At 52.5% G+C, this 22,127-nt stretch overlaps 1 protein-coding gene across 1 annotated transcript in view; it reads left to right on the plus strand.

The window, feature by feature from the left end:
• COL27A1 (collagen type XXVII alpha 1 chain) overlaps positions 1-22,044 on the plus strand; it is a gene marked incomplete at both ends in the record, with an annotated part of 130,912 nt that extends 108,868 nt beyond the window's left edge. The window contains 22 exons of the mRNA XM_084237503.1: positions 563-616; positions 1,508-1,561; positions 4,489-4,545; positions 4,681-4,734; positions 5,255-5,308; positions 5,588-5,641; positions 6,285-6,338; positions 6,435-6,542; positions 7,048-7,155; positions 8,222-8,329; positions 11,781-11,834; positions 12,306-12,368; positions 12,722-12,775; positions 12,935-12,970; positions 13,065-13,082; positions 13,322-13,357; positions 13,658-13,684; positions 15,934-15,999; positions 17,783-17,951; positions 18,998-19,107; positions 20,435-20,653; positions 21,898-22,044. Coding sequence (XP_084093629.1) covers positions 563-616; positions 1,508-1,561; positions 4,489-4,545; positions 4,681-4,734; positions 5,255-5,308; positions 5,588-5,641; positions 6,285-6,338; positions 6,435-6,542; positions 7,048-7,155; positions 8,222-8,329; positions 11,781-11,834; positions 12,306-12,368; positions 12,722-12,775; positions 12,935-12,970; positions 13,065-13,082; positions 13,322-13,357; positions 13,658-13,684; positions 15,934-15,999; positions 17,783-17,951; positions 18,998-19,107; positions 20,435-20,653; positions 21,898-22,044 — 1,704 coding nt within the window. The remainder of the gene's footprint in view (positions 1-562; positions 617-1,507; positions 1,562-4,488; positions 4,546-4,680; positions 4,735-5,254; positions 5,309-5,587; positions 5,642-6,284; positions 6,339-6,434; positions 6,543-7,047; positions 7,156-8,221; positions 8,330-11,780; positions 11,835-12,305; positions 12,369-12,721; positions 12,776-12,934; positions 12,971-13,064; positions 13,083-13,321; positions 13,358-13,657; positions 13,685-15,933; positions 16,000-17,782; positions 17,952-18,997; positions 19,108-20,434; positions 20,654-21,897) is intronic.
• Positions 22,045-22,127: the final 83 nt, after the last annotated feature.

The following is a 22,127-nucleotide window of genomic DNA, read 5'->3' on the forward strand; positions in this document are numbered from 1 at the left end:
GCCAGTGTGTACATGCTGATGAACAGCCGTGCAGCTTCACGGGGCTCGCCAGTGTCCGTGGTGTAAATGCCCCCACAGCTGACGTCAAGCGCCCACATGACCACCCCGCATGCCCAGTGTGGACGTGGGTGGGAGGTGGTGGGCAGGCCTGCTCTGTTATCTAGTATTCCCACCCCACAGACCCAATAGATGGAAATAACCACGTGAGCACCAGTAATAGCAAAGTATAGCAAAATAATCAGGAAGGGGTCAGTTTTGAGTATCATATTTATAGTACAATTGATTTAACTGTAACCGCATATAATTTAATTTTTAATTATGCGTCTGTTTAACAACTGGCTCAGAAAATTAGGCACGGACTCTCACGAAACACTGGAGCTGGGGAGGAAGGGCTGCAGGGGTGGAGACAGACGCCATTTGCTCTCCCCCTCCCTCTCCGGCCCTGGTTCTGAGCAGAGTGGACTTCAGGCTGCTGGGCTGAACTGGGCTGGCATCTGGGGGGCACCGAGCCTGAGTCCCTGCTGGGAGAGCCTCACCCTGTGCCAATGCCGGTCTCTCACAGGGTGCTCCAGGACGGATGGGGTCCCAAGGAGAACCTGGACTGGCTGGTTACGATGTAAGGACACCTCACCTTTTTTCTGGATATCTGTCCTGCACACTGGACCCAGGCCCTGCCCTGACCACCTCACTGCACCTGCCCTCAGGCCACTGCAGACTTGTGGCCTCCTTGCCCTGGGAACACCTGGGCCCTAGACCAGGGTGGAGGTCGAGGCCCACTGGTGGTCAGGCAGGGGTAGGGCCATCAGGGAGTTAGCCCTCCTCCCACCCACCCCAAGTCCTCACTGAATCTCTCCTTCCGATAGTGGGTACCCCACACACCTCATTTCCAGACTGCACAGCTGCTCTCTATGAAAGAGACGAACCTTATCCCATTTTCTGTGTCCAAATTGGCATGTCCCCCTTGGAGGTGGATGAGCCAAAACCTCATTACACCTCTGGGGAGACTAGGCCTCAAAAAGCAGGGGACCTGCTCAGAAAGGGAAACTGAGGCTTGAGGAGGTTAAAAAAGCATGTGTGCATGCCGGGCAGTCTGTTAAGGATAGAAGTGGGGTACAGCAGGGGGGAGGCGTGGAGAGGAGGGCAAAGGAGATAAGGGGCTAGAGACTGGGGGACAAGATAAGGGGTGCTGGAGCCCATGGAGGCCCCATGTGTGTAATTCCGCTCACCACCTGGGGGAGTCGACTGAGGCAAGCATCTTGCCCCTGCCCCTGCCCTGCTCTGCCAAGATCTGGTCCTGGGTGGGGTCAGCTGAGTCCCCGATCAGTGCAGCTGGCACATCCCCAGATGGGTGTCTGGGACCCAGGCAGCATGTCGGGGAGGCTATGGGGCCTGCTGAGAGTCACACGTGGAGTTAGGACAGAGCCCAGTGTCCCCATCTCTGAGGTCCTGTCTTTCATCACCTGTCCCTCCCGTGTCCTCTTACCTCCCACCATCTTGTTTCCTACAGGGACACAAAGGGGTTGTGGGACCTCTCGGACCTCCTGGACCAAAAGGTGAAAAGGTGGGTTTTTAGTCCTGGGAAGCAGCTGCTCCCTGGTGCCGGGCCCTGGGGCACTGTGGCTGGAGTGGCACTGGAAGCTCATGGCAGGCTCGCCTGTCACTCATGGTCAGCCAGGAGGCGGCCGCAGCCCTGCCTGCAGGTAGCCATTAGACCAATGCTCAACACGGATGTCTCTGCGACAGGCACACAGTTCCCGCCATCCTGGGATTCCGGGTAAAGGACCTCAGTCGCATAGTGACTAACCCATGCAGTTCCATCATCGCCTTGAACGTGGGGATGAAAGCCTTGCTCATGAATGAGATCACCCAGGGAGAGCCTGAGAGGGCCGCGGAGGCAGCGCGTGGAACTTCGGCATTTCATGGCCAGGAGGGGACCACCGAGGCAGAGGGAGGGCGTGTCCACTCCCCACCCCTTGGCTCCAGATTCCACAGAGAAATTTCTAGGAGAAACCGGCTGGCCAGGGCACCCTGCCCCACAGTGCAGGTGGGGGTGTGGGGGCACAGGCCCAAGGTGCCGGCCCTCCCAGTTCCCGTGCCAAGGCAGGGCTGACTGGGCCCCAGGACCCAAGTTTCTGAAGCTCTGCTTCCCATCCTCCCTCCTCTGCCCATGGGGAGGACTCTGCAGGCTGGATCTGTCTCCCTGCCACCCTGCCTCCTGAACCCTCCATGTTTTTGCCGAGTCAGCACCCCACTAACTCTATCCCTCTGTTGTGAGTCACCCTGGCCTGGCTTCTGCCCAGCTGGCTCCTTCCTCCCACTTGGAAAAGAAAATATTGATATCAAAGTGGCCGCAGGCCATGACACAACCCCCAGGAGCCTGTCAAAAGTACCGCTTAACCCCCCAGGCCCTCCCAGCCCCTCCCAGGCTGCAGGGCTGGCACAGAAGGGGTTAACATGGACCCTGAACCAGGTCTGGGAGGCAGAGGGATCCAAGCCTCTCCTCCCTCTTTTTGCAGGCCTAGAAGCAGTCTTGTGGCCTCTGAGAATGGGAAACTAACCCCAAATCGGCCTGAAATCTGCTGGGGACTCGGGAGGAGCCCCAGGATTCCCTGAGCTGCCTCCTCTGCAGGGTGGATACCTGGCGAGTGTGAGGCACCGGAAGCCCACACACATGCCACCCAGATGCAGTTTCTGACTTAGGAGCAGTTATTAGATCAGTCACTTATTTGGCTATGTAATAGGCCTGTGTGGATTTATAATTTATTTAGTGCATTTCTGTCCCTGAACTAGGGCCTGCAGATGATGCCCCAAAGGGCTCCTAAGTAGCGCAGCCACATAAATGGATAGTCCACCATGAGCTGGATGGTGCAGGGAGGGAGAGCAAGTTCCTCAGGGAACTGAGGTCTGGCTTGGACCCCGAAGTTCAGGGGTTATTTTCCCAGGATTCTCCATAATCCTCACCACTAGGAGCCCTGGAGGTGTCAGTGTCCCATGTGACATGTGGGGAAACAGACTCCACGCTCAGGGACTAGCACAGGGCCAGGGGGAGCACGGCAGGCAGGAGTCTGACCCTGTCATCAGCTGCCAGGCCCTGCTTCCTGGTAGAGTGGGGCTTAGCTGAGCCCGTAGGCTGTTCAGCTCGGAAACTGCCTCTGGGCATGAGTCCACAAAGGTGGCAGTCCGAGGGACTGGGCAGATGGGATGAGACTCTAGAATAGGAAGAGGGGGGCGAGGACTCTACCAACTGTCCAATGCTAAAAGTGCATCCCCTAAGGATAGCCGTCCTTAAATCACATAGGGGAGAGGGAGAGATCTGAGTAGCTAGCTTTTGACCCAGAGCCTCGGTGATGCCTGTGTGGCTTTGGCTAAGGCCTTTCCTTCCCCGGGCCTCACATGGGGATCCTCACCTAGGATAACCATCGCAGCCACAGGGGGCTACCTGGGGGCCCCATGAGGGCTGCATGGATTTAGGGAGTGATATATGTGACCAGTCTCGTGAAAGGCCTGAACATATATGCACTAGGTCAGCATGGTACCCCTCCCCACAGCCCCCGGTCCTGCTGTCTCCCACCACAGCAGGATAGAGCCGTGGGGACAAGAGTCATGGAGCGTGGGCTGGAAGGAGAGGGAATCCCCGCTGCCCAGTGGCCACTGCAACCTTCAACATATGCCCATAGGCGCCATGGAGGTCTCAAACACAGACACCAGCACTCTCGGGCCCAGGACAAGCCCCAGCCCCAGGGATGGCTCCCCTCTCTCTGGCTTCTCAGGTCCCCCTTCACTCCCTACTACAAGAAGAGGCTCATGGGCAACCAGGCTTGAGCCCTCTGCCCAAAGTGGGTGCCCAGAGAAGTTTACACTGGTTGTCTGGGACTGGAACGTTCTGAGCCCCAAGGTTCTGCTGGGTTTTTTGCTTGTTTGTTTGTTTTGCTGTTGGGCTCACACCTTCCTGGTGGTTGGCACATGGTATCCAGTCACTTGTTCTGCAGGGGGACCAGCACCTGAGGGTGACCTCAGGGTCCAAAGGCCTCAACTCTAAACTTTGCTCTTTCCCTGTTCTCTCTGATTACGCCTTGCCTGTACCACAAGATCGTCCCTGCCATCATAATTGTTGACAAAACCACGCTCTGGCATGAGCCTAGGGTCTGGGAACAGAGAATAGTGCTCTTTGCTCCCCATGCCGCTGGGCACCCCCAAACTAAAGCTGTCTGACAAGAAGACTAAAATGGTCACCCCCATTTTACACAAGACCGGTTGCTCAGACCTTCAGCAGGTCACTTCCTCTCTCAAGAGTTTTTTCTCAATGGGAGAATGAGGGTGAAATTGGATACCCCTTCCCTCCCTAGCCTCAATCTCCCCAACTCTGACCCTAACGAGGTGGAACTTCATCTCTGAGGAGGACCCTTTTGGCCTCAGAGTGGAGTGACTAAAACCAGCAAGTTACCAGGAAGAGAGGCTTGTCCTAAAGCTGTTGTTCCACGTCCACAGGGGGAGCAGGGTGAGGATGGCCAGGCCGAAGGGCCCCCTGGACCCCCTGGAGATCGGGTAAGGGCCCCCTGCTGTCCCCTGGCCCATGCTGCAGGGAGGGGGAGGCCCTCTGCAGAGGGTGTGGCCCCTGAGGCCCAGGCCAAGCCCCCCTGCACTTGGTGGCCCATAATTGCTGCTGTCCTTGTCCTTCAGGGTCCAGTGGGGGATCGAGGAGACCGCGGGGAACCAGGAGACCCAGGATACCCTGTAAGTATCAGAGCTTCTACCTGCTGGCAGCATGGGGAGTGTTGCAGGAGAGGGTGGTCCTGGCGCCGTCACATGACCTGAATCAGAACAGCCCAGGCAGAAGCCAACCCTTCCTACCCCATCTGGTGCAGGCTGAAGCACAGCTCCCTGTAGGTGGAAGCCTGGGGGTTTAGTACATTAGGCAAGGGTGAGGGCCTCAGACCTTTCCTTACGGAGGGAGAGGATGAGGGGTGAGGAAGTGACCCCTGCCCCAAAACCCCCACTCATGTGGGGAACAGTTGTCTCAGCAGAAACTATAGGCAGAAGCAGGAGATAGACATGCCCACCAAGCACTCCACCTGCCCTCCTTCACCCCCACTGGTGGGTCGTTGTTTTATCAATTTTGCAGATGGGGAAGCTGAGGCTGGGGGGATGGCATTTGGCTCCCCAGAAGAGCAGGGCTTTTGGGGCTCCACCAGGCTGGAACTGGGCCCCCTGCCCTCTCCCAAGGTGAGCTCCTCAACACCTCCTTGTCTTTCAGGGACAGGAGGGTGTACAAGGCCTCCGTGGAAGTCCGGGCCAACAGGGCCGGCCTGTGAGTGGTGCTTCCCGTCCCATCTCCCTCTTCCTTCCCCAAGGCGGGTGGAGTGGTGGAGGGAGAATGACATGCTGTATTAAAGCTTATTAAAGGGACCCTCCCTGCAAGAGGGCTAAGGGTAACCCATTCAGATTTTTCCTGCTCTGACCCTGGGGACACCCCCAGAGCCTGCACCCCCAAATCCCTCCCCACCCCTCCCCCTCCAGGCGGAATCTGGCCACCCTCCCCGGGAGAGAATCCTGGGGCTGCCTTGAGTCATCTCACCTTGGTTTGCAGGGGCATCCAGGACCCCGGGGACGGCCGGGACCCAAAGGATCCAAAGGGGATGAGGTGAGAGGGCTGGATGTCCGTGGGGGAGAGAGAGGTCCTGGGAAGGGATGAGATTGGCCTGAGCACACAGTGTAGGGTGGGAGGGCCATAAGAAAGAGAGGGTGCCATAGGGCCATTACCTTCCCTGTTTTCTGGGAGCCCAGGAGGGGGAACCTCCTGTCTGAGGTCAACTAGCAGCATCTGGAGGCAGGGCAGTCAAGACAGAGCCGGCCTCTCTTTCCAGCCTATCATAGCCTGTAGAAAGAGACCATGAGAATGTGCCAGGGGGTCTGGAGGAGGAGCAGGGCAGTGACCCTCATGAGGAGGACTTCCCTGCCTTACACACAGGTCCCCTACATTGCCCTCCACTGTTGAAGTTGGGCCAGGCTCCCACCAGGGACTTGCTCTGTGGCAGGGGAGCCCATAAGGGGGAGGGGGGCCCAGCAGGGCCAGTGGCACCTTGTCCTTCCAAGGCCAGCCCTGACCCTGAGCTTCAGACCAGGCTGTTTGCGTCCATTTGCGGATTCAGAGGCTCTGACCCAAGAGATGAAAGGCAAGGTCCGGCCAGGCAGGGGTCTTGATCTTCTCTCTGCCCTCTTGCAGAGCTCCTGGGGTTCCACAGCTCCTCCAGGCGGCCTCCATCATGTGCCCCTTGATTTTGCAGGGACCTAAGGGGAAGCAAGGCAAGGCCGGGGCTCCAGGACGGAGGGGCATCCAGGTGAGTGACCCATAGTGACTCCTGTCACCCATAGTGACTCCTGCCCATCTCCTTGCCCTCCCTAAAAGCCCTCAGCCACTTCTTGTATATCACCAGGGCCTGCAGGGACTGCCGGGCCCCCGGGGCGTGGTGGGGAGACAAGGCCCGGAGGGTGTCGCTGGACCAGATGGGCTTCCTGGCAGGGACGGCCAAGCAGGACAACAGGTGAGCAGCACTTGGGGTTAGTTCAGGTGGTGTCTCCATTTTGATAAAGTGTGTGCTTGTGTGTGTGTGTGCGTGCATGTGTGTGCATGCGCAAGTGTGAACACATGTGTGTATTGGGAGTGGGGCAGGGGGCTGCCTTAGGCTATGGGTCAGGAGGAGCAGCTTGGCGAACTTGAATGGGACAGAAACAACATATCCAAAAATTTCCTGGGCTATTTTGGGATGGACTGTTGCCTCACCCCCTGGGACCTGGGAGTGTGGCCCTCCTGACCCCTCTTTTCCATGCCAGCACCCAAAAATGTTCTCCTCATCTCCGTGGACAAAATCTCCGGTTTAAGATAACTCCCCTGCCCCACTCGCAAGTCCTCAACCTTTCTCACCGCCCCTGGAACCTCCCCCCATCCTCACACTTAGTATGACCCCCATCTTAGAGTACAGCCTCCTGCTCCTGGGCCATCTATGTCCTGAAATATTGGGGGGCCCTCCTCTGCCTCTTCCTTTACAGGGGGAGCAGGGAGATGATGGAATCCCTGGCCCCATGGGCCCTGCTGGGAAGAGAGGAAATCCAGGTGTGGCTGGCTTGCCTGGAGCACAGGGGCCCCCAGGATTCAAGGTCAGATACTTCTTCATCCACTTACCCACCCTTTCTGCCTGAGTACTAGTAATGATGATACTGCCTATAGTGACATATGCACCTATTCTAGGGCCTAGTGGAAAATGGAATCCACATTGCTGCCTTTGTCAGGGGTCCCTGGCCCAAGCTTGGACCCGACATATACAGGGATAGTTCATCCAAGTAGATATAAATACTGCCCCCTACCTGGCCCTTGAAACCCTCCACTGGTTGGTGAGTTGTCCGTGAGTGCCCCCTAGTGGACCCTTGTGGAATAATGTTTTCTGCCATAGGGACCCTCATCCAAGCAATCTGTTTAGAATTTCCTTGAGTTACTTAGGGGGAAGCAGCCCCAAATCAGTCTGAGCTCAGGGATAGACAGTGAAGGGACAATTGAGATAAATGAATGAGACATGCTTCTTGGCCTCCCTGAGCTCCAGGTTTCAGTGGGGACAGATAGCCTTGGTCAAGGAGGATTTGAGGGCCTCCCCTGGTGGCGCAGCGGTTGAGCTCTGGGCTATGAAGCTGCCTGCAGCCTCTGCAGTGCCGGTCTGCTCCCCAGCCACCAACAAGGGTCCCACATGGCGCGCAGACCTCTCCTGCCGCGCCTGCTGCTCCCCTCAGCAGTGTGCTTCGTCAGTCTGCCTGTTCTGTTCCCCTCTCTGGCTCTGGTGAATTCTCTCACCCTCCCACACTTCTGACTGTACCCAGTGCTTGTATAAATAAATTTTTTTAAAAAGGAGGATTTGGTTGAGAATAGAAAGGATGGGGCAGTCTAGGCTGGAGGAATAGAGTGAGTGGAGGTGTGCAGGTGGGAGCTGCGTGGTCCCAGAGGAGTGGTAGTGTGAGAGAGTTCAGGGGACACAGAACCTTGGATAGCAGAATAAAGGAAGAAATCTTCCTTTTCAGGAGGCTGAACATTTGAGCCCCACCCCCTCCTTTTCATTCCTGCATCTGTTATACCAGCATCCAAACCGACCTGTAGATTTGCTGTTCTATCCCCTAGCTCCCTGACACCCTGAACCATTTCCTCCTTTGACTGTTCATTTTGATGTGTTTCTTAAAGGGTGAAAGTGGGTTAACTGGGCAACTGGGTCCTCCTGGCAAGCGAGGGACAGAAGGTGGAATGGGGCTTCCTGGGAACCAGGGGGAGCCTGGATCCAAGGGCCAGCCGGTAAGTGAGCCCCAGGGAATATGCACACTCATGCACTTGCACACACAAATACTCACATTCACGTGTGCACACAAGGAGCCACCCACCTGTTCTGTGACAAGGGCGCCAGGTATCCTGAGTGGGGTGAGTGGGAGGAGGCTGAGATCTGAGTGTTCTCTTTAGAATGAGGAAAGGTGGATCATAACCAGAACCTGGATAAACTGACTCCCAGTCCAGTGCTCTGGACTGCCTTCTTTCTTCCTTCTGTCCCAGAGACAAAATTCACCTTACTCCTACCATGAAAAATTGGGGGAAACAAAGAACAGGTGGGCATATAGAAAATAAGTGGCAACTATCTAAACACACCAACTGAAAACAGATATTGTCAGAATGGTTAAAAAAAAAAACAAGCTCCAACAATAGTCTGCTACAAAAAGCTCACTTTAAAAATGAAGACACAAACAGGGTAAAGATACACTGTGCTAATATTCATGGCAAAAAAAAAAAAATGAAACAGCTGTTTGAATGTCAGACAAAATAGATTTCTGAGCAATGGCTTCTAGCAGTCATAAGGAAGTTCATTTCTAGAGAAGGCATTTTATTGAGATGGCATAGAAATCCTACGTGTAATACACCTAATGATAGATCTTCAAAATATATTAAGCAAAACTGGTAGACATATAAGGAGACATAGACAAATTCACAATTACAGTCAAGAATTTCAGTACATTTATCTCTATAACATGTAACAATTAGACAGAAAATCAGTAAGGATAGGGAAGTATTGAACAACATTATCAACCAACTTGACCTAATATTTCAGAATACTCCTCCCAACATCAATAGGATACACCTTCTTTTCAAGTGCTTGTAGAACATTTACTAAGATAAACCATATCTTGGGCCTTAAAACCAGACTTAATAAATTTTAAAGGATTCAAATCACACAAAGAATGGTATCTGATCACAAGGATCAATAGATCAATAATGTTATTGATCACTAGATCAATAACAGAAAGATATCTAAAATATCCCCACATGTTATGAAACTAAGTAGCAAATGTCTAAATAATTTATGGGTCAAGAAAGCAAAAGGGAAATACACATTTTGAGCCGAATGAAAGTGAAAACTCCACATATCAAAATTGGCAGGAGGCTAATATAGTACTCCGGGGACATTTTAACAACAACTCATGGATCAGAAAAGAAGGAAGGTCTCAAGTCAATGACTTCAGATTTTATGTTAAGAAAACGGGGAAAGGAAACTAAAAGCAACATAAGCAGAAGGAAATTATGAAGATTAGAAAGTAAAAAAACAAAAAAGAGAAAAATGAAAAGTTGTTTTTTTCAAAATAAGTGAAACTGATAAACCTCCAGCCAAACTAATCAGGAAAAAAGACAGTAGAAAAATTACTAATATCAGGAAGAGGTGTTGTTACTGCAGGTGGTACAAAATATTAAAAGAATAAGGCAATGTTACAAACAACTATGCCAATAAATTAAAAAACTTATATGATATGGACAAATTCCAAAAAAACCTAAGTCCCAAAGTCCATTCAAGAAGAAATTGATAACCTAAATAACCTTCTATATATTAAAGAAATGGAGTCTGTAGTTTAAAATCTTCTCACAAAGAAAACTCTAGACTCGCATGACTTCACTGGTGAATTCTAATAAACATCTGTAGAGTTCCGCATAAACTCCTTCAGGAAGATGAAGAGGAGAGAATACTTCCTGATGCATTATGTGATGTCAAAGCTGACATTAAGGAAAACTACATACTGATAGATCCATAAATTCAGACACAAAATTTCTTAGAGAAAGATAGTTACCAGATGGTTTTGTTTCATTTACGAAATATAAATAGCAAAAGAAAACAAACTAAAAAAACACAAAAGTAACTCTTAGACTCTGTGAGAAATACACTGGTTACTAGGGGAATGGTTGTGGAGTGAGGAGCAGGGAAATGTGGGAAGGTGATAGGGTATTGCCACTGAGTTTGGTGGAGGGTGAGTGAAGCCTGCGGAGGTGTGAAACTAGACTCCCCAAATTTTATAGTTGTATAAACAATCCACAAATCAATAAAGTTTGAGGAAAAATTGAATTTTCTACATTGCAATTAAAAATATTTTAGTAAGATCTTATCAAAACAAATCTAAGGATATATAAAAAAAGATAATAAACCAAGATCAAGTGGGTTTTATCCTAGGAATGCAAGGATAGTATAACACTAAAACACAAATCAATATAATTCACCATAACAAGCTAAAAAAAGGAAACCCAGTTGATCATCTCAGTGGATGCAGGAAAAACATTTGATAAAATCCAGCTCTGCTTCTGATAAAAACTGTGAGCCAATTAGGAGCAGTAGGAACGTCCTTAAGAGCATCCAAGAAAAATCCTTACATCATATTTAATAATAAATAGCTAAATTCTGGGCCTCCCCGGTGGCGCAGCGGTTGAGCGCTGGGTTGCGAAGCTGCCTGCAGCCTCTGCAGCGCTGGTTCGATCCCCGGCTGCTCCCCGGCCACCAGAGGAAGGTCCCGCATGGCACGCAGACCTCTCCTGCCGCTCGCTGCTCCCCTCAGCAGTGTACTTCGGTCCTTCTGCCTGCTCTGCTCCCAGCTCCCCGCTCTGGCTCTGGTGAATTCTCTCACCCTCCGGCGCTTCTGACTGTACCCAGTGCTTGTATAAATAAATAAATCTAAAAAAATAATTTAAAAAAATAGCTAAATTCTTTCTTCTGGAGACCCAAAACAGTCAAGAGTATCTGCTATCACCACTTGCCTTCAATGTTACTCTGGCAGTGTTAGCCAATGAGTATGGCAAGAAAAATAAATGAAGGACCTTCATATCAAAGCGGAAGTAATTTTTCATTTGTAGATGAAATGATTGTTGATGTAGAAAATCCAATGGAATTCACAGTAATGGTACTAGAAAAAGTGAGTTTAGCAAGATGGCAGGGCACTAAGTCAAAATGCAATTTCTAGCAATAACCAATCAGAATTTGAAGTCTGAAAATCAATACTCTTTACAATATCATTGAAAGTATGAAATACTTAGGTATACATGTGACAATAGGTGTGCAAAACATGTACCCGGAAAACTACAAAACATTGTTGAGCGGCATTGAATATTGACCCAATATTGACTCAATTCCAACTGGTCTATGAATTCAACACAATCCCAATCGACATTCCATCACTTCTCCTGTAGAATATGATAGCTTGATTCTGAAATTCATTTGGAAAAGACCAATAACCAAAAGACCCTGAATAACCAAAACAACTTGGACAATGAAGAGTCAAGTTGGCCAGGCTGACCTGGTGTCTAGTGTGTGCTCGCTCTTGTCTTAGCTCCTGGAGCTGCAGTGGCTGATGTCTCTGGGACAAGGCAGAGCCGGGGTCCCTGTGACTGGTCGGGCACCCTTGCCTGACCCAACTTACCCCATCTCATCCTGTTCTCCCTGCAGGGTGACTCTGGCCAGATGGGCTTCCCAGGAATAGCTGGTCTCTTCGGACCCAAGGTATGGATGTCCACACCACACTGCCCATGTTGGGGTCCCATCTACCCACCAACTCCCTCATTTATTAACTCGTCACATTTTTCTTGAGGACTTATGGGTTTGGGGGGGGGGAGTCTAAGGACACAGCAGGAACCTCTTCGTCCCCTGATGCTCATATCCCAGCAGCCTAAGTGCTAAGCCCACCTCCAGAGTTTACCAGCTCTGTGCTTGAGTGTTTCTTTCAGCCTGTTTCCTCATCTATACAATGGGCATAAAACCTAGAGAGTTGTTATAGCAATTAACCAAGGCAGGCAGCCAGCACACTGACCCCTGCTGATATTTAATGGGATCTTTGTTGCTCTTCCCAAGGCCTCGCAAGTATGGCCTCTCAACGTGGAGGGCAAAAGTTGGCCAGCCTCTATGGGTGGTAGAGCTATAAGGGGCCTTTACTCAGTGGCCTCTCAGGCATAGTCCTTCCTCTCCCTCCTGCAGGGCCCCCCTGGAGACCTCGGCTTCAAAGGCATCCAGGGCCCGCGGGGTCCTTCGGGCTTGACGGTGAGTCCCTCACTCTCTGTCCTGATGAGGCTGGTCTGCCACCAGCTGGGCCACCCTCAGCAGGGTGGATGCCTGTTTCCTCCTGCTCCTGCCCCTTCAGTGTCGAGCCCTCCTTTGCCCTGGTCTCCCTCCCCATCTCTACACCCTTGTGTATGCCATTCCTACCAGGGAGGCTACTGCTCCCTATCTCCACACGTGCTCTGTCACACGGGAAGGGTTCTGTGATGTGTGGCCGGCCCCTGCTTGAGGAAGCCTCTCTCCTGCTCCCCAGGACACTCATGCTGCCCTCTGTGCCTGTGACTCTTCCCCCAGACCCTGTGATGAGGACACATAAGCCTTTCTCTCTCCTTTAGGGAAAGGAAGGCATCAAAGGGCCCCTCGGAATCCTGGGACCTTCTGGACGCCCGGTACGTGCAGACGCCTGGCCAGAAAGACTGCTACGTTCCCTTGCCTCCCTGGCTCCACATTGTGTCTGTGGCTTGGGGACAGTCTGAGCCTTGGTTTCTCCACCCAGGGAATGGGGCTTCCCCTCTGAGCTTTCTCTTACTGGGCCTGGTTTATTGCAGGGTCCAAAGGGCGACAAAGGCAGCCGCGGGGACTTGGTGAGTCTTGAGCTGGAGGCTGCGGGGGCGGAGGGTGGGACCGAGACCCAGCTCGAGTCCCCTAACTCTCTCCCCCCGCTTTGTCTTCTTCCAGGGATTGCAAGGTCCGAGGGTGAGTGGGCCGGGGCAGGAGGGCTGGTGGGTAGGTCGTGGGACCGGAATGGGCCAGGTTCCTCTCCTTGTGACTCCTGATGGCCTCGGGCATGTCCTTCCCTCCAAACCGTCAGCGTCCTTCCTGTCTGTGTCAGGAGCACCATTGTTCCAGATCTTGGGGCTGCTCCAGGAGGCCCAGGTGGAGGGGGATGGAAGAGCTTTGTCCAGGGCCTCACTGTTCTTCTCCTCTTCTTCCAGGGTCCTCCCGGCCCCAGGGGGCGGCCCGGTCCACCGGTAGGTAACTGTGTGCTCGATGCCACTTACACTTCAGGCAGGAGGCAGGGATTCTTAGAACGGGGTCCAAGGGTTTTGCCCACCGACACTGGTCTTGGCCCTGACCTCAGAGGACCTGTAAGCTTCTTATAGCCGGCAGACTTCTAGGAGAGTGTAGATGAGTCCTGGCAGGGCCAGGGCTGTAGCTAATGTAGACCAGGTTGGCAGGACCAGCCTCCCAGAGAGCAGAGCCATGTTGCCCAGATCACCCTTCCAGCACCCAGTCCCCATCAAATACTGAACCAGCCTCTTCTTTTGCAGGGTCCTCCGGGAAGCCCTATCCACTTTGTAAGTTGAACAGTGCCTCTTGTTTATTTGGGATAAGACTGGAGGGTGGTCTGGGAGGGGCAGGTGATCCATCTCTGGCCCTGTGGCTAGAACCCTAAGATGAGCCCTGGGATGCCTTTGTTCCCCCTAGTGTACCCTGGGCCCAGAACATCAGAAAGAACCCCGGGAGGCAGGAGACTCAGGAATTAGCCAGGGAGTGCCCTTGATTGTGAATCGGGAAGACTCCAGCCACTGTGCTCTAGGTCCCGTTGGTACATTGCTCTGCAGACCAGCCCATTGCTCTGGGTCCCTCCATCAGAGTGGAGAACAAAGAGTTGGCCAATGGGCTGATTGCCCACTCCGCAGTTCCTCCTTAGGGGATGGCCTGGCCCTGTCTGAAAGCACAGCCCCTCCCAAGCCCTCTGAGCCCTCCCTGTTTTACTGAAGTTCAGTCTATGAGTCTGGCCCTGGTGCCTCCAGTGTGGGCGGGCCCTCGGGCCATGAGCCTCTGTCTCTCAACTACTCACTATATCGCCTGTGTCACCCAAAAAAACAAGGAACGCCCTGACCTCTCTCCACGCCCCTCCCCAGTCCTTCTTATTAATAGAGCCATGTAGGAGAAAGTGAAGAGAGCCAGGATACAACCCTTTCCCTCTAAAATAATGAAAAATCAGAGGATCTTGCAATTTTTGAATAGTAGCTATATTTCCAGTGCCAGATGCCACTAGAAGCGCTCCCCATGTATTAACTCATTGATCCCTTTCAACAGTGCTGAATTTTATTATCACACCCATTTTTTTTTTAAAGATTTATTTATTTATACAAGCACTGGGTACAGTCAGAAGCGCGGGAGGGTGAGAGAATTCACCAGAGCCAGAGCGGAGAGCAGAACAGGCAGAGTGACGAAGTACACTGCTGAGGGGAGCAGCGGGTGGCAGGAGAGGTCTGCGCGCCATGTGGGACCTTCACCTGGCGACTGGGGATCGAACTGGCGCTGCAGAGGCTGCGGGCAGCTTCACAACCCAGCGCTCAACCTCTGCGCCACCGGGGAGGCCCTCACACCCATTTTTTAAGATGCAACAACTGAGGCTCCGAGGTTGAGCCACTTGCCCCAGATTATGCAGCTAGTAAGTAGCAAGGCTGGGGTTGGGGTTTGAGCAGTACCTGCCCGCTGCGGACCCCAATCTGGGGATTTACTCACTGTCATATTCTCCCCTCATAGTTTCCATAGCAAGACTGCAGCCCTGCTTCTGCAAGCTCAGGGCTGATGGGGGAAGGGGGGAGCAGAGGAGGCACAGAGCACGCTGGGCAGTTACAGTGAGAGTGAAAGGAGGAACAGGACTGCAGGATGTAGCGAGAAGAACCTCCCCAGCCTCAGACAGCAGCCTCAGCAGAGTCCCTTTGCAGCTTACATCTACAGGATGTGCGTGGGGCTGGCTTGCTCTGCGGCAGCCTGCTTGACCTTTGGGACCAGATGGTGCTTTGCTTCTAGCAATGGCCCTGTGCATTGCAGGGTATTAAGCAGCATCCTCGGCCCCCGTCCACTTGCTTCAGCCACACACCACACATCCCAGTCATCCCAATCGGCCATGCCACATTGTGTGGTGTGTAGGAGGCCGCATCATCTAGATTTGTGTGATTACACTCTCTGATGTTTACACAATGATTAAGTTGCCTAATGATGCGTTTCTCAGAATATATCCCTGACATTAAGCAGCATGTGGCTGTAAATGCCAGGAGCACCCCCTCCTCCAGTCGACAGCTGAGAACATCTCCAGGTATTGCTAATTGTCCCCTATGGGGCAACATTACCCCTGGTTGAGAACCACTGGGATAGGAGATGCCAGATGGAGCAATGGAAGGGAGAGTGTTGTAGACAATGGGGGCAGCATGCTCAAAGGCCCTGTGGCTAGATAGAGCATGGTGCTTAGGGACTTAGAAGTGTTCGAATGTCTGGTGTTCAGAGCATATGTGGGAGAGAGAAGGGAGGCAGGGCTAGAGGCCTCAGTTCTCAGGCAGAGTACTGGAACCATGGTGAGGAGTGTAATCCTGAGTGCAGTAGAGAACTATGGAGGTGCCTGGAGGGAGTAGAAAGGTCAGCTCTAACTTTTCGCAAGGAGAGCAGGATGGAGTTCCACAGAGGACATGTGACTTGGCCACAATCCCACTGGGGATGGTGGTAAAGCTCATGTTCAGACTAGGGACACCTACTTGGTGTATCGGGGGAAAGGGAGGCAGCAGAATGTATACCCTGCCTTCTCCCTGCACAGCAACAAGATGACCTTGGGGCAGCTTTCCAGACGTGGATGGACAGTAATGGAGCACTGAGAGCAGAGGTACCACCAGGAGCCTGGCCTACGGGGGCTCCTTCCTGGGGGAAACAGCCATACCCCATGTGTGGCCAGTGCTATCCACATGGCCCCCACCAAGTGCTTTGCAGCCCTGGTCTTGAGGGTGTCTCACAGCCAAGGATCGGAGAGGGGATCTTGTCAAGGTTCAGAGTGGCCTGTGATGAGTCCAAAGTCACACAGCCAATGTGAGCAGCGCAGGGACTGGTAACAGGCCGTGATACCTTTTGTTTTTCTGCAAAGGCCTCTCGGGGTCTCCAGGTTCTTGGCCTGAGGCAGCCAGAAGGCTCTCCTGGGCCCACAGCCCATAGCAGTTCCCTGCATTCAGTCCCTCCACCTGCCAGGAACAGTCAGCTCCCAAGGCACCTCTGAGACTCTGGCCTGCGGTCAGCTCAACTCCCAATTCCAGGCCACGGAGGCTCTGAGCTGTCCTGCAGTTGAGCCTCAGTCAGGAACCCCTCTTCGCTACCTTGCCTCCTTCCCCTGTTGGGGGACTCACTGTCCCCCAACCCAGACCTCCTACAGACATTTCCCTGTGTTTCTTGTGCCTGATGCTGGGGAAAGCAGGTACTGAACAGCTCCCTCAGGACTCACAATCCAGGGCCCCAGCGGCATGGACAGGCTTGTTACCTCCTTCCATCACAGGATGGGGGCCTCCGAGAGACTATGGGGTAGAAAGGGCTGTGCTTCCTTCCACTTCTGGAGCTCAGTGATGCCTCACCAGGAGAGCGCAGGTCTGCAACAGTCCTCTACGTTGCTCTTCAAGGGTGGAAGCCCTCTGCACCGCCCAGCTCCTCGCACACGTGCTAGGGAGGTGGCAGCAGAAAACCATAGATGTTTATTTCTCACACACATAAAGCAAATTGGCTTGTTGCCAAGGGACCTGGATCTGCCCTCTCCCTCTTCTAGCTATGGCTCCAAGGTCAGCACCACATGGGAGAAGGTCTAATGGGCCAACTCTTTATGCAGTGTGCATTGCTCTGCATCACCATGACCTACTCCTCCCCTATGCACACACACACACACAACACACACTCACATACACATGTGCATTCGCATGCGTGTACACACACCAAAGGAGCCTGGGAAATAAAATGTGTCCAGGCTGAAAAAAATGTATCGCGTGAGCAGCTGCCTGTCACACAGTCACACGCACGCATCACACACGCGCGCGCACACACACGAAGAGAGCTTATTTAGCACTCCTTTGTGGCTCTGGAAACAGGTTCAATGGCACAGAGCAGGAGTCCCACCTGGTCAGGGCTCCCCACGGCCCCTCCTGCCCACAGCGAAATCTGCCCCTTCTCCAGCTGAAGTCCTCATCCCTGGAACTTGACCCTGCTTGTGCCAGTCCTGTCTCCTGACTCCTCCTCACAGACACCCCACTCCCACCTCACAGGAAGTGGGCCTGGACAGGTACCCCACCTGTTCCCCTCCGCACCCATTCCCCTCCCCCGGCCTTTTCTGGAGTGAGTAGGGGCCGCTCCTCAGTGCCCTGCACACTTTCATGTGTCCGGCTCAGAGGACCTGCCTGACCCTTCTCTCAGGTTGACCCTTCTCTCAGCCTCTAGGCCACTGTGGCAGCCCCCAACTTTGTCCCTGGTCCCCAGTTTCCTCATCTTTTGAGCGGAGGGAAACCTAACTCCTGCCCCAGCTGTGGTCCTGGGAATCCAGAGATGCCTTCCAAGCAGCGGGAGCTTGGTGCTGTGGAGGCTTGGACCTCAGGCCAGGATCTCGAAGGGCCAACGGCCACCCTCTCTCCTCTCGACAGGCTTACGGCCATCCGGACCGGTTAGTGCTGGACCAGGGAGGGGAGATCTTTAAAACCTTACACTACCTCAGCAACCTCATCCAGAGCATTAAGACGCCCCTGGGCACCAAAGAGAATCCCGCCCGGGTCTGCCGGGACCTCATGGACTGTGAGCAGAAGATGGTGGATGGTAGGACGGCCATTGGGGTCTGAAGAGAGGGCTTCCTGCCCCAGGGGTGGGACAGGGTAGGGGACAGCAGAGTTCCAGGGGAATAGGGCAGATGGAGCATTTGGTTCTTGTTTCATCTGGGCCAAGTTTCTGTCCTCAGGGAGATAGACGTCTAGGCGGTCATTTATTCACTCAACAAACAGTCACTGAGTCCTGCGGCATGCCACAGCTTGTGCTTCCTGGGGTGTGGAAATAGAGTAGGAAATGCAGAAGTGGTTCTACCCTTCTAGAGCTCACGGATACACAAGCTGGGGACTTGTGTATGCAACTTGTCCATGCAACAAGACAAGATCTTTGGCAGTAAAAATCCCTGAAGGTCAGGAGTATCCCAACCCTGAGATCCCAGTCACAGCTTCGCTAGAGAGCAAGGATTTTCCCTTTCTGTCTGCACCTCTCCTCTCTGTGAGCTGATGTGGTGCCATGGAAGGACCACATGATTTGGAGGCAGAGAGACCTGGGTTTGAATGTCAGCCCCTGTGAGCTGGGACCACACACGCACCGCCCCAAGCCCCTCTTCCTCTGCTGCACAAGAAGAGGGACACGAGATTTCTTGCAAAGTCTTTCAGCTGCAGGGGCTCTAGCTCCCTTGGAAGGTCAGTGGGGAAGTGCCTGGCTGATGGGTTGGCAACCCTGCCCCTGGCTCTCCCAGCAGTCCTAGCAGGACCCCTAGTCTTGCTGGAGAAACCATGTAGTCTGATGACCTCTCAGCCATTTGGGCAAGTGACTCAGTTTCTCTCAACCCCAGCTGTCCCCTCTGTAAAATGGACAGTTCCATAGTGATAAAAGCAAGTGCTGAGCTGTGTGTCCCCTCCAGGGGCTCTGCCAACTGATGCTCTCCCTAGGGGGCTGCCTTCCATTCCAGAGCCTCATGAAATCCCTTTTCTGCTTCCCCTTCCCTGACTTCACACCCAGCTGCACTGCAGCAGGTGATAGGATCTACCTGCAGAACCAAACCCTGGGCCCCTCCCCACATACATACACCGCCCTCCATCCCATGCTGCCTGCAGGTACCTACTGGGTGGATCCAAACCTTGGCTGCTCGTCCGACACCATCGAAGTCTCCTGCAACTTCACACATGGTGGACAGACGTGTCTCAAGCCCATCACGTCCTCGAAGGTGCCCATCTGCTCCTGCCCCCGTACCGCCTAGCCTGGCCCTCTCGCCCCCTGCCCTGGACAACAACCTGCCTAGGTTTTGGTCTGGGCCTTGCCTGTCTTGCTTCAAGGCCTTGGGAAAGTTCATCCTTTCTTTCTGAGCCTGAGTTTTCTCATCTGTAAATTGGGGATGAATTGTTCAAAATCCATGGCTTTCCAAAACCTTTGAATTGTATGATCTGATGGTTCTTCAAATAGATCCTTCTGCCTAATGACTAAAAGCCACTGCTTGGCTAAGCTGGTGTGGCTTGGAGAACCACTATGTGATTGCATTGTATGCCAGAGTTGTGTATGCAGCTGTTTAACTTGTGTTCTTTGACCACTTCCACGTGTCCAGATCTGGGCTGAGAATTTTCTGTGGCTCAGAGCAACTCAACAGCGATCCAAAGCCAGCAGCAGCAGTGGGGTGTAACCTCTCCCCTCAGTGTCCCCCTCTATAGATCAGGGATGTCTAGTTACAGTAAGTCACCCACATGTGAGGACGACTCATGCTGCAGTGAGAAGAGCCACTCTGGCTACAGGGAAAGTGAGGGTGTAGCACCCCCTTTAGTACCCATTAGTACCCATGGGGAGGCTCTAAGGAATTGCTGTGTCGACCATAGTTTGGCCATCTCTAGGCCAGCCAGCCCATCAGTGAGTCCTCTTGGGGCTGACCCAGGTGCTGAGAGTCAAGGGCCAGCTGCCCACTGCCCCATGGCAAGAGCTCTGGGTCCAGCTGGCCCATTTTCCTCTGTCTCTGAGGTCTGGAGGCCCCGTGTCAAAGTTGCCCAGCAAAGGGGTAAGGCGAGTTTGCACCTGGATTGGTGGTGGGATTGCCCATCTTGGTCCCATCCCTATCAAATACAATGAACCACTGAAGCCATAACAAGTCTGCTGTTTTCAGAAGTACCCCACCCCATGTTGGGATCTTGGAATTTAGAAAGAATGGAGACGAAGGCACTTCTTATTTCCCCTGTACCCCAAAAGTCTCTGAAACTTGGGCAAGATCCTCTTCTCTGGGCCTTGAGATCCCAGCTCAGCACCAAAGACCCCTCCCCCCATACAAAGAGGGGTGAGTGGTAGATTAGATTATGTCAGGTCATTGGAAGCAGACTGGCTGCCTTCCCCTCCTGCCCATCGCTCCTGGCTGTGGGATTGGCCCTCTCATTAAGGGACTTCCCTATCCCTTAAGTGGGTATAGGTCTGAGGCAGAAACAGCTTATAGCTACAGCCTCCAGGAGGAAAAGAGGCATTCTGAGGGCTGTGAGCTGCCATGTCTGATCCCTTTCACCACCGTGCCTCTTCTGCAGGTCGAGTTTGCTGTCAGCAGGGTCCAGATGAACTTCCTGCACCTGCTAAGTTCCCAGGTGACTCAGCACATCACCATCCACTGCCTTAACATGACCGTGTGGCAGGAGGGCACTGGGCAGACCCCAGCCAAGAAGGCCGTGCGCTTCCGGGCCTGGAACGGACAGATCTTTGAAGCTGGGGGTCAGTTCCGGCCCGAGGTACCCGTGGACGGCTGCAAGGTATCTCTCACAGTCCCTGATTCAGGGACAAGTGGAAAACTTGTTTTTATTGTAAAACGGGTTGTGATCATTTTATACTATATTAATGTGGTATGTATAGTCTTTATAAATAATTTAAAATAATTCTATTATGAAGTTACTTCTATTCACTTTCCTCCTGGGGGCCTTCTAAGGGAAGACCTGGGCTGGTGGCAATTCTGTAGGCAGTAGATGCTCTAACTTATTGGCAAGACTACTTGTAGAAGGACTGGATGTCTGCTCTTCTGTCTACCCCTCCCTGGTCAGGTGCTAGTTCCTTCTTTTAGCATTTTTGGTTATTTCAGATACCCAAAGTAAGGGTGGATTGTTGGGGGAGGAGACAGAAAATTGTCAAAAGCAAAAAACACTAAATTTTAACAAAACTGATATATTCTTGGTAAGGATGTAGGGAAACCAACTTTCTCACACAAAGCTATTTGAAAAAAACTAAATCGGTAGAGGATTTCTGGACAGCGGCTATATATATGTAGATAGGTAGATAGATAGATAGATAGATAGATAGATAGATAAATAGATAGATAGATAGATAGATAGATAGATAGATAGATAGATAGATAGGTAGGTAGATAGATAGATAGATAGATAGATAGATAGATAGATAGATAGATAGATAGATAGATACCCAGTGTGTAGTCAAAGCCTTAGTTCATGTATCTCTCTTCTGAGTCAGCAATTCTACTTCTAGAATTTGTTCTAGGGAAATAAGAACATTCACAGAGGTTTAGCTACAGTCCTGTCCATCATAGCATTACTTAAAGAGTAAAAAATTGAATACCATCTAAATGGACAAATATAGGCCATGATTACAGAGAAATAACACGTGGTCATTAAAAAGTGTGAGCCCAGGGCCTCCCTGGTGGTGTAGGGGCTGAAGACAGCACTATCAAGCTATTGCCAGCCACTGCAGCATGAGTTCGATCCCCGGACATGGAGCTGACCTACATGGCACAACAAACCTCTCCTATCTCCCTGCTACTCCCCTCAGCAGTGTATTTCAGTCAATCCACCTGTTCTGCTCCCCACTCTCTCTAGTGAATCCTCTCACCCCTTCACACCTCTGGCTTGCACCCTAGTTCTTGTGTGCATAAATAAAGAAATCTTTAAAAAAAAAAAGTGTGAGCCCAGATGGAGGGACCACACACGTGCTTTGTGGCAGGGACCCCAGTGGATACACATGACATGTACCCCTTTCCTTCTACCCTCAGGTCCAGGATGGCCGCTGGCATCAGACGCTCTTCACCTTCCGGACCCAAGACCCCCAGCAGCTGCCCATTGTCAGCGTGGACAACCTCCCTCCTGCCTCATTAGGGAAGCAGTACCGCCTCGAAGTTGGACCTGCATGCTTCCTCTGACCTCTGACCTCCTGGTTCCGCTAGGCCTCATGGGGGAGGGGAGAGTTGGAGGAGGCACAGGAAGGGACTTAGTGGCATGTGGG

This window comes from Talpa europaea, assembly GCF_964194135.1.
Source record: "Talpa europaea genome assembly, chromosome: 7".
Taxonomy (NCBI): domain Eukaryota; kingdom Metazoa; phylum Chordata; class Mammalia; order Eulipotyphla; family Talpidae; genus Talpa; species Talpa europaea.